This window comes from Dicentrarchus labrax, unplaced genomic scaffold (assembly GCF_905237075.1).
Source record: "Dicentrarchus labrax unplaced genomic scaffold, dlabrax2021, whole genome shotgun sequence".
Lineage (NCBI taxonomy): Eukaryota > Metazoa > Chordata > Actinopteri > Moronidae > Dicentrarchus > Dicentrarchus labrax.
Genome location: NW_026136718.1, coordinates 19894849 through 19911674, shown reverse-complemented (window position 1 = coordinate 19911674; position 16826 = coordinate 19894849). Strand labels below are relative to the sequence as shown.

The 16826-nt window shown below is 44.1% G+C and overlaps 1 protein-coding gene across 1 annotated transcript; it reads right to left on the bottom strand.

Annotated features, from left to right (window-relative positions):
* Positions 1-389: 389 nt before the first annotated feature.
* zbtb7a (zinc finger and BTB domain containing 7a) lies at positions 390-16588 on the bottom strand. Its single transcript, XM_051375508.1, has 4 exons — positions 16355-16588; positions 12790-13353; positions 10816-11714; positions 390-8641 (listed from the first exon to the last, which is right to left on the bottom strand). Exons 1-4 carry the CDS (start codon positions 16385-16387, stop codon positions 8206-8208), a joined length of 1932 nt encoding a protein of 643 aa, XP_051231468.1. The 5' UTR covers positions 16388-16588; the 3' UTR covers positions 390-8205.
* Between the last annotated feature and the right edge of the window lie 238 nt (positions 16589-16826).

The following is a 16826-nucleotide window of genomic DNA, read 5'->3' as shown; positions in this document are numbered from 1 at the left end:
GATAATAACAGGGATATTACTGCCACCTTGTGGTTGGTGTAGAGAACTGACTTGTTCTGAGTGGTTGTATTGTGCAGTAAATAAAGCAATATAACAACCACGTCAGTACAATTCATGCCATACAGAAGTCCTGCTATTAAATACATATAGGTACAATATACCTCTGTTGGGCTAATCATGTTTGATTTTTGTTTTTAATTTCACTGTTTCTGTTATTTTGACCCCCGTTGTAACGCTACAAATTTAAGTTTTATTTGACAGGACAACGTAACTTAAGTAAAAATACTGTATAACCATGGATTCAGATAAAACTGCCTACAGAAACCAGACTGTAACAAACCAATGTATTATGTTTGATAAGTTAAGAGACAAAATTATCCACGCAAAACTTTGCAACCATTGTTTTTAATAGAAAGATTTTATATTCTTTAAACCAGACAACCAGATGCCAGACATTTTTGGATATATTAAAAAAAAAGAACAGAACAAAAAAAATGACACAAAATGGAATTATATGGTTTAGACTGTGTGGATTTAGTGGTCTCATATACAATACAATTTCTTTTCATCGCCAAAAAGTGCAAATTCTCCAAAAATCACCTATATTCCCCCCCTGCAGCTTCCAACAGATATGGACTGACAGACTGCTATGCTAAGAAAAAAAAAAAAACAACAACCTTTGTGAAGAGAAAGGGGTTTGATTAAAAAAGTAAATCCACTCTGAATCACGTAGAAGAGGAGAACGGCTGCTGCTGCACTCTGCAGGTTAAAACATTCGCTGACGTCGCACTTCCTCACAGCAGGTATTCTGCCTTTGGGGTACACTTGTTGTGAAAAAACAAGGTGGGGTGTGGTCAGCTGTGCAACAAGGATGAAAGTTTGAACACACAGAGAGAAGTGGAGCAGCAGTTTTCCGCCTAACGTGACGCCGTGTGTATTTACAGTTATGTCCGGGATTGAGAATCGGGACACATTCTGCCATTTCAAATGTACATCAGAAAAAACAAGGATTATCATAATGATCACAGTTACAAATCAATCTATTATAAATAGTAGCCTATTCCTTTCTCTCCCAAGTTAAACCATTTACTGAACTATAGATTTATTGAATGCTTATTATGATCAATATTACTCTTTCCACTCTACTGCAATAATCTTGATTTGACATAGATGTTAAGGCCAACAAAATTTGCCGTACTGATTTGCAAAAGTGCATGATGATCATTTGGCCATTTCATCCGTCTTTCATAATCACCTATGCTCTGTATGGATACCAGATCCAGCCTTTAACAACAGACAGGGCGTTATTGCAGACAAAGAGATTCTGCAGTGGATACAACACTGCATGTTTAACATTCAGCACAGCTAGCCTTCTCAGAAAGCTTTGCAACTGTTATACAGGTTTCTTTTTCAAGAAAAGGAGTCTCCCAAAATGAGATCAAATGACCTTTCTCCCAATAAGATCTGAGACAGTAAGCAGAGAGCAGGTAGGGGGAGATCTGTCCTGTAACCCCCCCTACCTTTGTGTGACTATGCAATAAGCTGCATATAACAGGTATGAGAACAGAGATGTGTTTGTTTATGTCCAGATGAGGTGGCAGCTCCGACCACCTGTCAATCCAGATAGCAAATATTCAAGTTTTTTCTTTTTTTTTCTTTTTCATCATGTTGGTTTTTTCTTTTTTTGCATTTAAATAATCATCTGCACTGAGAAAACAAAACAAAAAAAACATAAACAGGAACAACACAATTATAACAATAGTGATAACCATAAAATAAAAGCACACAAAATTCAGGATGGCCTTTCGCAAAGTGCTTTTGTTACAATCGCAGAAGCTGAAAAAAGGCAGTTGGATAGCGGTGCGCCAGGGGCCTTTTTAACTGTCTGTCTACATGTCTGTCTGTCACACAGTAGAGGGATAGTGAGGCTAGACGGACTGACTGAAACAGCCAACTGCAAAATGTTGACCATTTCCTCCTGCCGTCTCCAACTCACATCCTTTATACCTGCCAAAAACTCCAAAGTGGGAATCACAGTATGAAGTTATGGAATGTATCCTAAATTGGTTTAGGTGACTGAAAACTGAAACTGTCTCTTACTCCACATCTCATCCAATCCCCTCTCCCTCCTTTCTCTCCTGTCGATTCCCCCTGCTGAGGGTGTGTGATCTTTGATCAAAGGCCAGTCGGCAGCAAAGATGTACAGTCTGAGTCCAGAGAGAGGGAGAGCGATGGGAGAAGAAAGTAAGAGAACATACACCCCCCATGTTTCTCCAACCCCATCTCCTTTCAGAAATGTTACAGTCTGACTAATAAGACTGAATCTCCAGTGGCTTCCTTCCCTCCAACAAACAATCCACTGGATCAATATTAGATGGAGAAATAGGCTGGTCACAGCCACTTTACAATGAGGGAACTGTTCCTGTTTTTATCTTTCTGGGAACTATTATGTTAAATATTGGTATGAACAAGAAAGGCAAAGACAGAGATGGAACTTGGAGGGTGATTAGACATACCATAAACTTAGCAGACATTGAAACCCAATGCATAGCAGTGTATTTTCCACCTGAGTAGTACTTACATAGAGACAAAAGAGATCCGCAACATTCTCCTTGTTGCAGTTCCCCAATGTGAAATCTGTGGTGACCTCCTTTGTATTACAATTCTTATCATATTGTGGCCATGCAATTCCTACCAGCTTTAGAGGACCAACACTGAACCATTGCTCAGCAAATAAGTCCGTCACCTGGGCTTTCTAACCTCATCCCTGAAAACAACATCCAGCCATCCCCCACCACCCGTATTTAATCCTCCTCCCTGTATGCCAACCTTTGTATCCCCAGAGACTGAGAAAGACTCCAAGTGCAAACTGTCCCCACTTGGCTGAGAGCAGCCAACAGACAGCAGCCTGCCTCTCTGAAGGACCCAGGGCTGTCTGTGTAAGTGCCAGAGCCACGCTGCGCATAGTGCCGTACTGCATATGCTGCGCTCAGCTTGCTGTGCATCAAGAGCCTGATGGAAAACACGGAAAAATATCAGGTGTGCAGGAAAATGACAAAGCAAAGCAAATAACCCCTTCAAATCTCAATATTAACAGTCACCCCGTCCTGCTTCGTTTGATTATTTACAGTTATAATTGTTATCATAGTTGTTGGTCGTCTTTGTTTTATGGCCTTCTCAGATAGGATAACCAAAAATCTTTGATAACAGCATTGGAAAAAAAACAAAACATATCAAGGTCAATTTGGAAAAACGCAAGTGTTCTGAGACTCAGTGTAGCCTGTGTCAGAGTAACCTTGGTGTGGGGCTGAGGCGGAGGACACACCAGTTGTGGATCTATAGAGGCTGACAGAGACACAGCTCTGAAGTAGTGGCTAGTACAGATACATTATTGTAGATGAATTCAAGTAAAGCTTAAACAGCTCAATGATGAATTTCAGTACCAAGCCAATCAGCTTTTACAATTTGGTTTTAAAATTGGGAAAGAAAAGTGTTTATGGTAAAAAAAAAACAATAAAAAAATAAATGTTGTGAGTTTTGTCAGTCCACGTCCACATAAGGCACACTGTGGCCCTAGATTTTTTTTACTGTCCACCTGGTGGGATTGAGCCTCAGCCTCACACTGCACAATACAACTGTCTGGAAACATACAATGAAAAAAGCTTAGTGCTGCTCAGACAAAGCCTCAAAGTCCCAGTCTGCTTCAACTAGAGAACATTTCAAAATTCAAGTCAACCTTTTCAGAAAAGTAAACTGAAATCATCCAATTCAGAAAGGATCAAAATAAACAGTGTTTAACAATATTTTTCCATTATCATTTCATATCATAATTCATCGGTTGACTGAACATGAGACAATCGTTGATAAAATCCCATCTCTGAAATTTAAAAAGAACTGGGTTCAATATCTCTGGCACCTGCACACAGTACATCTCAGCCATCAGATCAGGACACACTCAAATGTTTCCAATGTTTTCGGAGTCTTTGCTACTTTCTAAGTGCCTAAATGTTGTATATTTGGAATATTTCAATATAAAGAGCAAATATGATTTGATCACACTATTTCTAGTTTCCATATAAAGTTACATCCACAATCTCTTTTCAAGAGCCTTCAGATTAAACAATAAAACCTCTATTAATCCGACATTAGATTGGTAGCTTAAAATGTCCAATGACTTGAATGCCAGCCATTTTTTCTCCTTTGGTATTTGTTGTTGTTGGACGTCTGTATATTTTTTTAATATACTGTACATGATTATTTCTATGGAGGGGTTGGATGGACTCTTTATGAGACCATTGAGTATTAACCACACTGCTCTGTGCTCATGGAAACTCGCAGGCCTTTCTGAGGTCTCCTGCCCTTCTCCCATAAGCAGGACAAGGACATTTAACATTAGTGCAAACTTTTGCTCTCTCAGCTAAAGCACCATTTCCAGTGCTATCAGGCTTTATATCCATAACCCCACCCAAGCACCCATTTACCCCACCCTCCTGGCACAGCAACCCAAAACCACGACCCCATCCCACACGCATACACACATGCACACACGCATACACACACACACACACACACACACACACACACACACACACACACACACACACACACACACACGCACAGCCATGTAAAATTGTTAGAAAGAAAAATAGCTGTAGCACAACACCTTATTTTAAGAAATACGAATGTAGACAGACAGAAAAAAACAATACATCCTCAAACCTCTGATTCTATTGTCCACAAGGATACAAAGAGAAAGCAAACTCAAGTAAATATCTGTATGATTACACACACTTATCTGCATATGTATTCAAGAGGAGGGCATCTGTGGCTTAGTCAGGGAGGCCCATTCTGGATAAATTATAGACATACTTTTAATATCTCTAGTCTAACAGTAGACTAAGATTGAGGGCAAAAAGCTTTGGTTAATCAACAAACAACATAAGACTTTTGGGGAAATATTTAGGTCCGAGAAACATATGTTTAAGACGGCTCACAGGGCTCACTTCGAGACAAAATGGGTTTAAGCAGTCCATACCAAGTACCACTACATAAAGATCACAAACCAGGTAGACATACTGTATCCAGCTTACATTGGTCTGCCTGTGGGAGTCAAACTGTGCATTAATAAACCCCATCTTTATCATAACAGAGAGGCAAAAATAGAAAGCAAAACTCTCAAGACCTAGCCAACCCCTGACAATGACCAACAAGGGTAAACAAAGAGTTATGCAAATCTGCACCAAGAGAGCCATGAAGTAAACAAGCAACTGTCCAATGAGTTGTTTTACAATATGGTATTTTTGCTTCTGTGGTACCGTGGACCTATTATCACTGTGGTTCCTCAGAGAACACGTGTAGTTATGAGAGAAGCTGGTGAACAGATGGGGTAGACACGAAGTTTGTTTATCCAAGCTTGTCCTGAGACCCTCCAGCCTGCCAGCCAGCAAAACATGCTTATGCACGTGCACGAAAAACTATGCACGCACGCACGCACACACGCGCACACACACACACACACACACAGTGCCCTTTCTTCTTTGTCTGCCTCCTCCTTCTATCCGCTTCCTTTACATTAAGACATAAAGACAACTCACTAGATTTCTTTAACAGCTAACTTCAAGTGCAATCAGTTACATGGATTAATTTTGTTTTTTGTTTTTTTTAAGGTCACAAAACCCAGCCTGTATCTGAACCCGACCGCAGTCTCATTTAGAGATCTTAACTCATATATTTCTGGGTTTTTTGGCAGCTCGTCATCAAAACCTGAACAAAACCAGTGAAGGAGCACAACTTCATCACCACAGACAGACAAAAGGACTGATCTCATTTGCAACTGGTTTGTTTCAAAGTACCCGTTTCGTTGACAAAAGTGCCCTCCTCAGTAACAAAGTGCATTCATAGCCTGCCTCTTTCCAATTAGGGTGCAATGGACTGATAGTTGAACTAAAGCACTACTGCAGAAGTTATAGGGTGAGGTGGGGGGGGGGGTGTCTAAATCACACGCATGTTCTGTTCTTGACTCAAAGGCTCAACGTGCAAGTTTGGAAAATAACATTGGATTTGGAGTACAATAAGACAACTTGGATATTTTAAGACTAACAAATCCAGATGTATGGAGTCACTAACAATATTCAGACAGATATGTCAGCTCTGGTGTTTTCCCCTTCTCTACAGGATACCTGGACTCAGTGAGTGACTGTGAATGTGTGTGTGAGAGAGAGAGACAGAGAAAGTGCATTGGGGCTGGCAGCTCAGGGTGCATGTTTGAACAGGCTGTGGCTGACTCACACAGTGATGATGTGGCCAGAGCGACCCTGGCTGCCACGCACACACATGTACACAAACACACGTACATGTAAACACACTCACACACTAAACTGCCAGCACCAGGCGTCCTACCCACAATAACACCAGGCTCTAATATAATAATATCCCCTCCAGGCTGGTTCGGGGGCATTAGAGGACTACAGAGGGAGAGAGAGGGAGAGAAAAGGCCTGATTTGATCCCCTCCTGCCTGGAAACGTGGCTGAGCTGGGGGAGATTATTTTTTGGAATGCAACAGACATTGTGAGATCCCCCTCCCCTTCCCCTGTTCCCCTCCCCCATCAACCAGCTGCAGCTGTGCTCCTATTCGGCCTCCCAACTTGGACAGGTATTTATTGCTCTCTTCATCATACAGGTTGCCTCACGGTTGTGTGGTCCCTAGGGCAAAAAGATTGGAATAAGCATGATACATAAACCTCCTCTCACTCCCTCCCCAACACCAGCCCACTTCCTTTAAATATACCTCTTTCTCGCTCTGTTGGATATCTTTAGTAAAGCTGTGCAAACATAGAAAAAGGTGCTCATCTATCTCTTCTTCGTACTCTTTGTCAATCTCTCACTCGGGCTCCCTGCCATTCCTTTAACCTGCGATTGGTTAAATGCTACCCGCGCCTTGTCACACAAGGACAGATTCCGAAAAACTGCACAAAGTTAAGCACATTCATTCATTCGACCTCCTCATCCTTTGGGCAGGAACTATACATGTCAAGTGTTAAGTTTAGGACAAATGGGTGATTCAATGTTCTTTTCTTTTTTCATCAAACATTCATACAGTTTGTTCACCCACAAGCTTCACTCAGTGAGAAATATGACATCAAGCCAAGGAGGAAAAACCCGATAAGTACACCTCAGCATTAAGAGGGGACCAATGTCATATCACCACCTGCTGTATATACATGTATACAATTATAAAGTGTCAAGTACCCGAAGCAGTCAACAAAAAGAACGACAAAAAAATTAAGACAAAATCAAAAGGGAAAACAGAAATGCTGAAATTGCAGGGTTGTGAGGGATAAGAGGCGACGTAGTCAAGCCAACAAATACATTGACGATGGTAGTGCTTCAAAAACACAAACCCTCCACCCCTCATATTCCCTAGTCCTGCAATTGATGAGCCCCCAATAAAATGGATTTGACTCAACATCAATTTGTTTTTCAATAAGACAAACCATATATTCTTAAAATGCATTTTATAGAGAAAGCAACACTTCAATCAAACCCTTGTCTGATTCTTTCTGGAACATTTAGAGAGAAAAAACTGTTGCATCAAAATTGTGGTGACTTTTCCTTGCATATGCCATATTGTGGCAATGTTGTTTCTATGGTAACTGTACATTTCAGACCTGCAAAAGAATAGAAAAAGAGTTGTTTTCACTGGGAGGATTTGTCCTCGCTTCACCCGTACAGCAGCCAGAAGGTGCTTGATAGACACCTTGCTTAGAGCTTGAAGGCTGTGAGGACAAAACCAATAAAAATCTAAATCAACTGCATAGTTGCTCAGAGTTTCTTTGTATCTATCATACATTTGCCTAAGCACATATGCCAATGTATAAAACCCCTAATATTATAAAGAAAGAAATGGCCCAGAAAGTGGACGTCATGGGTGCATGATTTGAAGCGTTCTTTGCTCTTCAACAGATAAACCGACTCAAGTGCTTGCAAGTCTACTCCATTTCCTAGTAAAAGTAAAAGGAGAAAGAAATATAAAGATTAGATTTTTGTGACACCCTGATTTGGTTTATAGAGGAATAGTTAGTTGTTTTGTTTGTTTTTTAAAGTTTGCCTTTGCATGTTTTTTCTCCTCTCTGTTCACTGGCCTGTCTCACAGGCGGTGCAGAGTGACTATGGTGTCCAGCAGCGTCCTTGTCGCCCCTGCAGTCTCAGGGCCCTGTCTCCCCTGCCAACTCCTGCAGCTGAGGACTGTGTGCATGAGCTCCAGCAGCCCCATCCACCTCTGCTGCTGAGGACGCCTCCGAGCGCCGCCGTCCCCTGATGGTACGAGGCCCGGGGCCTGTGTCAGAGCCGGGGCTCAGCAGGCCCAGGGGGGCATCGAGGAGCCCTGGCTCTCGCACCCGAGGCTTTCGGCCTCTACGAGAAGGGATGCCGTTGCAGCCGTCCTTCTTGAGGTGGCGGTGCAGGTGATCCGAGCGCACGAAAGTCTTGAAGCAGCTTGAGCACTGATAGGGGCGCAGGCCAGTGTGTACGCGCATGTGGTTCTTCAGGTCGTAGTTGTGAGCAAAGGCGGCTCCACATTGCGTACACAGGTAAGGCTTCTCTCCTGTATGCTTCCGCATATGAACCTTGAGTTTGTCCTGCCTGTGAGAGAGAAAACGAACAAGATCACATCAGAATACACAGACAAAAAATTCAAACGCAAAAGATGGTCTGCTCACATCTATTTGAATATACTTAGTGCACAGAGACAGCTTCACGTTTTCTTTTCAGCCTCAGTTACTAATCAGGCTATCTAATATAATGCAAAATAATTAACTCAAAATATATGATTAATTCTAGTGTGTGCAGTGGCCAGCGTAATATGCTTTGGATGGTTTTATTTCCTATTAAACAGCCATCTTTTGGATCTCTTCCAGTGCGATTATTCAGTGAGGGCAGTTGGGCCAACTGAGGAGAAGCCATAAACTTTACATCTTTATCTGTGTAATTGCACACAAGAGCTCAACTGTGGACTGACGAGAAAGCTCAACGTTCACTGTGTCAGTTGGCATTTTTACGATTTCTGTTAACTTTGCTTTGAGGATGAGAGCATAACAATTGACAGACCCGAGAAATACATGCGTTTTGTGAATAGAAAATTAAGACTTCAATGTCTTTCTGTAGCGGAACAATTCCAAAATCATTTAGAAAACTTGACATTTATCGTTTAGTAGTGCTGAATTATAGATGAGTCTGTAAAACGTCATCAATTTTGTACCCTAGTTCCACAAGCTATAATTTGATTGAATGTTGTATAAGAGTAGGTTTCACCTCTAAGCACATAAAATAGTTGTTATGGAAGACTTACTTTCCAATAATTTGTGAGTTCTACAACATTTTACACTCTGATCCAAACAAGACCAAACTATGACTTTACTTCTCTAAGTCATCTCAGTACATCCTGGAACATTTTTTACTTTGCGCTGATAGACCGCCCACTAAACTTTATCAGGCTGCCTTGGCCTTCATCTGACTCTTGTCCCTCCCTCCCCCCTTTAGCCCTTACTATCTCTCGAGCTCCCGAGCTCTTTAATCGTCTAACCCTTCTGCACCCATGGCACAGGGCTCCTAAACAAACAAGCGTAGTTAAGACAACTCAATTTGAGCACACACACACACGCACACGCACACACATACACACACGCACACACATACACACACACGCCATGTAAGTGGATTAGCTGTCATACAAGCAAACAAATAAACACACTGCAACCCAGGTTTGTACAAACTGTGTCCCAAATATGAAAATGAACAAAGAAACATGTACATTAGGTGAAACACACACATGAATGCACACATACACCCAGGCCAAAGCATTAGAACAAAGTGGCACACTGACAGAGGTGAATTATTTAAAGGACAGAGTGATTTATTACCGTGCGAGGCACACTCTTAACCCTGATCAAACAGGATTAAGATTACAATACCCCCTTCCCACTGCCGGTCGAATTTAGCTAGAAGGCAAATTCAGATTGGTCTTCCCTCCCTGTCATGCCAGCAGAGGTTTCTGGGTATTTCTAGCCTACTGCATCTATTTCCAGCACAAGTCCACTGATTAATTAATTAAAGGAATGATTTCAAGGAAAAGTCAGGACTTCAAAATATGGGGAAAACCATGTTGACTCAAGTCCCTAGCAGCAGACTAGCAACATTTATCTGAGCGGCACATGGCAGATTTCATTAGAGAGGTAAAAGAGTGACAGAGAGAGAGAGAGAGAGAGAGGGGAGGGGGGTGGTGTAACTACTCTGCCATGGGCAATAATCAACATAACCAGCGATCAAAAGTTCAAATTACTGCATTGGAGCACACAGAGCGCCATCCAGGGCCTGTAATCCCCCTCTGTATCAGAACACAGCACTTTATAGCAGCCCTCCACTAGATAACACTACCATGGCACAGCCTTCTTTTATAGGACCCCTATGTTAAAATTCCAGGACTTTGCTATGAAGGCTGTCACAATAAAACAGACCTTTATAACCACCTGACCCCCTCTCTCAGAGCTGGAATGTTCCACATGCCATTTTGATTAGCATTTGGCCACAATGTGACATTGCAAAAACCTTGGTTAGGGATACTCAGTCAGTCTGCGGTGCAGGTAAACATTTAGATTCACAAATGGCTCTGCCTCCTTAATGCAAAGCTAAGTTGGTTAGTGCTAATACTCCTGCTGGCTTTGTGGTGTTTCCCACTGTTGGGCAGTTTGTGTACAGTGCCAAATCCAAGACTATTAGTAGATCTGACATGGGGTAGGCACTTCATTAATTGGGCTTACCTGGTAAAGCGCACTTTGCAGATGGCGCATTCATAGGGTTTCTCTCCCGTGTGCGTTCGGATGTGGCGGGGTAGCTTGCCTGCTCCTTGAATGACCTTGGAGCATATGGGGCATTTCTGAAAGGCCTTAGAGCGCATCTTCCTCTCTCCTCCACCTCCTCCTCCTCCACCCCCGCTGGCTCTCTCTCCCACTCCCCTCTCCCCTCCTCCTACTCTCTCTTGGCCTGCTCTGCCCCGTGATAGCCAGAGCGGCGGCACTCCCTGTGTCACATCAGCAGAAGCTGTATCCTCATGCTGCGAGCTGTTAAAATAATTCAAGTAAAATTCCATGTCGGGGTCATCCCCATCTCCCTGTTCCTCCCCAGTTGTTGCACGCTCCTTCTGCCTCTCGATGGAGTCCATCATCTGCTGCAGTAGGGCACTGGCAGAACCCCTCTCCCTCGCCATCACCTCCCTACCTCCATCCTCCACCTCTGTCTCCTGCCCCAGCCTTGACTCAGGGGGGAGGTAGAAGTGCCCATTTTGGGAAGGAGGGTAGTAAGATGACCCCAGGCTTGCTCCGTTCCCTTGCATTGCTTCCCCATCCTCATCTTCCTCATCATCCTCATCCTCTTCCTCTGGTTCCTGTGTGGGGGCCTGGGCCAGAGCAAGGGCCAGGGGGGAGTAGTACTCACCGGGGCCAGCAGGAGCCCCGTTGCTGGGGGCCCCACCGTTACCGTGGCTAAAGTGCAGGTGTGTGGGCAGGTCCCTGAGCTCCGGCGTGCTGCAGCTGCTGCTCCAGTGCGCCCCTCTCTGGAAGTACTCCAGGTACTCCCGGGCCCGCACCCGGTTCCCCTGATCCCTGCCTCCTCTGCCCTTCCCCTCCTCATCTTCATCTTCATCTCTTCGCTCAATGCCCGCCTAGTGAAACATGACGAGGAAGGAAGGACAAATTTCAGTGAAAGTTTGCTCAAAAAAAAGGATAGAGAGAGAGAGAGAGAGAGAGAGAGAGAGAGAGAGAGAGAGAGAGAGAGAGAGAGAGAGAGAGAGGGAGAGAGAGAGAGAGAGAGAGAGAGAGAGAGGCTAAGTAGAAAATAAAAATGACATTTAAAAATTCACTTTATATAACGCACATCAGGTGAAGGCTAACTAGGAAGACCTAAATCTACAACTGTAAGGCCTGTAAGGATGGGCAGATCACTATCTGAGTATCCTGGATGCACTCTCAAGGGCTTAGTATGCCCATGAGCAAATGCATGTGCAATGAGGAAATAAAAAGCTAATTGGCAAAACACATTGCTAACTGGGGTGGGTATGAATGACAATGAAGTAGAACAGAGCCCTGTACACATTTTAAAATTAACTGTAAATTCGGTATTTCTTATAAAGTGTCAGTGTTGAATTCTTTTTGGGTCGTAAAGACAAAAAAATAAACACCCGGGAGCCAGTGAAGATCTTTGAAATGCCTTGCATGATGTGATCATCACAGTGAAGTGGAGCTGTGATTATCACATGATGTAGAGCATTATGTATTCAGACACAGCACATCACAGCTACACTTCAACACGATCAAGTGTAGCTGTGATATGCTGTGTCTGTAGTCTGCGAAAGAGCATGCTGTCCTTCCACACTCACTATTGGCTCAGAATGAGTAAGTGTTGAACTAACCCCAAGGCTGTGGGCGTGCGTTTGGCATAGTGAGAGAGACTGATAAAGGCCATGATGTAAGCTTGACTATGCTGACTATTTAATGAAGGGGATGGTATGATGACCAGACACCTCATGCCCTAAGAGAACTAGATTTTGAATCAGTTCCACAACACATTTACTCAGCATGAACTGTACTGGTCTGTGCTTTGCTATAAATTCATTTAACACTTACAATGGGTTGCTTATGGTGCCCCTAACTCATTAAGGCAGAGCGGATCAAATCTCATCTCAAAGCTTTAATTCAACTTTAACACATGTCAGTTCTATTTTTATAATGGTCTTGTACCGGCGGGGAGAGCACTTTGGTGTCCAGCAGGTGTGTACAGACATCCTGGACAGGTGGGATTTCCAGGAGGCGCGCAGCGGCAAGGATGTCAGCCACACTGCTATGGCTGACTGTCAACGTGGCTGTGTAGGCAAAGTCCAACAACGCTCCCAGAGCCTCCGCCGCCACAAAGTCGATGTTGTAGACGTTCTGTTGGTCAGCGGCAACACCGGAAGTGAAGAGCTTGTGGAAGTAGGAGCTGCAGGACGCCAGGACGGAACGATGAGCTGGGAACTCCCGGTCCTGGGTAACCAGGAGCACGTCACACAGCAGGCCGCTTAGCCGCTGCTTGTTCAGGCTGCCAAGGATGTCTGCGCTGTGCTCAGGGAAGGGGATCCCCACGGGGCCTTCCTCTGCCTCCCCTGCCCCTCCTCTCCCTCCTCCACCACCGCTGCTTGCTGTCCCCCTGAGCCGCCTTCCGCCCCTCCCACCGGCTCCTGACGACATCTTCCACCAGCCTGCCGCCGAGCCGCCTAGCACAGCCCCCACCCGTGTATCCGTCCTGCCGTCTGTCCGTCTGCCTGTCTGAGGGTAAAAGTGTTGGATAGAGGGATGGGATGGAGGGGTGAGACAAAAAGGAAAATAAGAGATCAGTTCATGCCATTCTTTATGTGGATAAAGAAAGAGAGAGGAATATTGATTAATTGATTGACCACAGTCAGAAATATACACCAGAACGCTTCAGAACACAACCCAGTACACACAGAACGTTCACTGAGGTCACAGTTGAAAAATACACACATAAAGACTCGTATCTACAAAGTCGGGTCATATCAGGTTGCTGGCCAATTAGCATTGTTATCAGCTATAAAACAGGTTTGGTAACAAGCATGTTGATATATGAGCTTTCAAAGCAAGACATCACAGATAAAAAAACAACAACCACAAAATCATTTAATATGGCATGGCAACATCTGTCAAACACAGACAAACTGCAATGACTTAGAAACAACTATAACAAGTTGAAATATAATAGTATAACAGTATACAGTGCATATGTGGTTTATGAATACTGATAATTGGTCTGAAACCTAATATGACCCATTTAAACATTTGTTTGTATTATTTTTCTCTATCCTATATATTGTATGCTCATGACCTTCATCCAAGGAAACTGTGTACTGACTTTTTCAGTCTCTAAATAGAATCTAAAATGATTCACTCTAACAAGTCATCTTTATTCATTAATATCCTGGCAATGCAACAACTTCTCTACTGATTTTTCATGCCAACTCATCGATAGGTTCATGTTAATGTGTGTTTTAATACACAAGCCATACATATCAAAATTCGTCACATAACGTGTTTCTTATACCCAAAGACTAATCAAAGTAATTCAAGTTGTGAAAAACCTGAAACTGAACTTCACATTGGATGCTTTACATTTTCCATTCATGTTGAATGCTGTAAATAATAATTTTTCTAAGGAGCTCCAAAAATGAAAGTAGCAAAAATAGACAATTCAAGCATTTAACTCAAGAGCCTTAAGAGAGTGTCCTAAGTAACTGGAAAGAAACCACACAGTAACACGTCAGTGCGGCACATCACAATCTGATTTTAAATCGACTGGCATAACAGGTATATTTACATCTTTACTACAAAACAACAGCAAAATGACAATGTGCAATTCATAAGTTTCTGAACCATTTTAACTATATTTTGCCTTCTAAAACACCATGAGTGTGGGAAGGACTAAGTGAAGATGTTTGCACTATATACTGTATGTGTGCAGGTAGTCGAGTGCCTGTTTCCTTGTATACGTGCCTACATTTATGGGTGTGTGTGCATGCACTCATGCAAGAAACCAAGTAAGAGGTCGTGGAGGACAGATAGGCAGAGGGCAGTGGGGATCAGAGTGCATGCTGGGAGCTGGGCTGTGCAACTCGTGCGCTCTGTGTCAGTCGAGAGCTAGGGAGGAGAGCGAGGGAGGTGGAGGAAAGGGGGGTGGTAGGCGGGGGGGGTGCCAGAGCAGACCCTGTGGAAAAACTCCACAGGAGGAGGAAGAGGACACGCAACAAGCTGCGAGGGAACAGTATTAAAAAGGGAGGTTGTCAATCCGGTCTGAGCTGGTTACCCCACCCTGTACTGTGTGCCAAGTTTCAGGAAAGGCTGTCCCCTCGCTCACGTGTGGGGGGGAGATTAAAATGATCGACTGAAGCCTGCGCAGTGGGGGGAGCGGGGGGGTTCAGCAGAACAAGCCATCCTCGATTTCTCTATTAACACACTCACACAAGCAAATACTGTAACACCACAGAGACATCAATAACGCACAAAACACACACGCACGTAAAACACGCATATAGGCCATTCACCCCATCCAACCCTCGCCCCCCCCTTCTCCATCTGCCAGGGAGACCCAGCAGGGGGTGAGGCCGGGGGGTGGGGTTGGAGGATGCGTTGAGTGTGTCGCTCTCTACAAGGATGAGGCATTCAAATGACATTCCTTCAGATCAGCCCTCCTGGTATGTTCGTACGCTACACCCCACTACCAAACCTGCCTAACCTGGCTGCCTCTCCTCTCTCCTACCTGTGTTCACCTTTTCTCTTTCTTGTTATGTTCTGTTTTCTCCTGTCAAAAGCAACGCCTATTTGTCTCCACACCTAGAAATCTGGCAACATGTCAATCTGTCCACAGGTAAGAGTTAGGTTAAGTCTTTTAAAAAGGCTTCTCTGGAGGGGCAGGCAGAAGGAGGAGAGCCAACGTTTGTTGAAACTTATGTACCTCTAAATGGGTCAATGATTGTTTTCATTTAGGCTACACATCTTGATAAAGAGAATACTGAGATAAAAGTTTGTACTTTCAAATAACACAAGACTACTCTCTTGTTTGATAAATGGTACAAAGTTTAATGGTTGGACCATTTCTTGCTCCTTACTTTACGCTTCTTACTTAACTCAGTTCAGTTTTGATAGGCAACTGTCCACAAACCCTCCGCAAACACAGCCAATTTCTTTTACAAAGCTCCGGGCTGCCAGACATATGAGCAAATTTTATTATCCAACCCCTCATCTGAATATGCTGAGTGAGGGGAGGGAGACGAGGGCAAAGACAAAGAGAGATGGCACAGGAGGGGGGAGTGAGGGAGGGAGGGAGGAAGAGAGAGCAGAGTGAGATGGAGAGGGAAGACAGAGCAAGAGAAAGGGCAACCACATGGCTACCGGTCACGTCCTTCACAGGTGGAAAATGATCTCTGAGAGCCCATCCAGACCCCAGCCAACCTGCTTTTATAACACAGGCACAGAGCACCTGCACTAGAACTGGCTTTGCTGCAAGCTTGCATAGTGCGTTATCCCCCTTACATACACTGCTGACCCTGGGTCACGGCTTTGTGGGGTAAAGAAGCTGAGCTGAGAGGAGATAAAACACACACACACACACACACACACACACACACACACACACGCAAACACAATTCAGTGCCAACAAAGCATGGAGGGACTACTCTGCATACAGGAGCCACCTGTCCCCGAATAACCTGTAAAGAGCACTAAGAAAGAAAGAAAGAGGAAACACAGTGCAACAAACCTGATCCTGACACCTCCTCATGGCTTGAAACATTCCTTATCACTAATTCATGCCTGTGGGTGACAAGGCCTGCAGCCCAGCACAAAGCAGCGCAGCAACTGTCTGTGTCCCTGATGTTTCCACTTCCCAGGGAAGGGCCTTCCCTCAATGCCCCGTTCCTGAGCGCCCAGGCCTGCTTTGCAAGTCAAACAACCGCTTTAACACAGGACCCACCCATCTCATCCGCGCCCTGATCACCTCCATCTTATCCGTAACCTCCCTCTACCCCTTCCCATATATCTACACACAGCAAGAACAGAAATCAAAATTACGCATCAGAGACGAAACAACCAACCACGGTCTTCTTCTCCGTTTCCGTTTTGCTGTTACTTCAGTTGACTGGGCTGTGTGTCTGTGTGTAATATCTATGCCATGGCAGTCCCACCCAATTTGCTTGTCATTCGCTGACAAACACGTTGTCATCAGGTTGTGG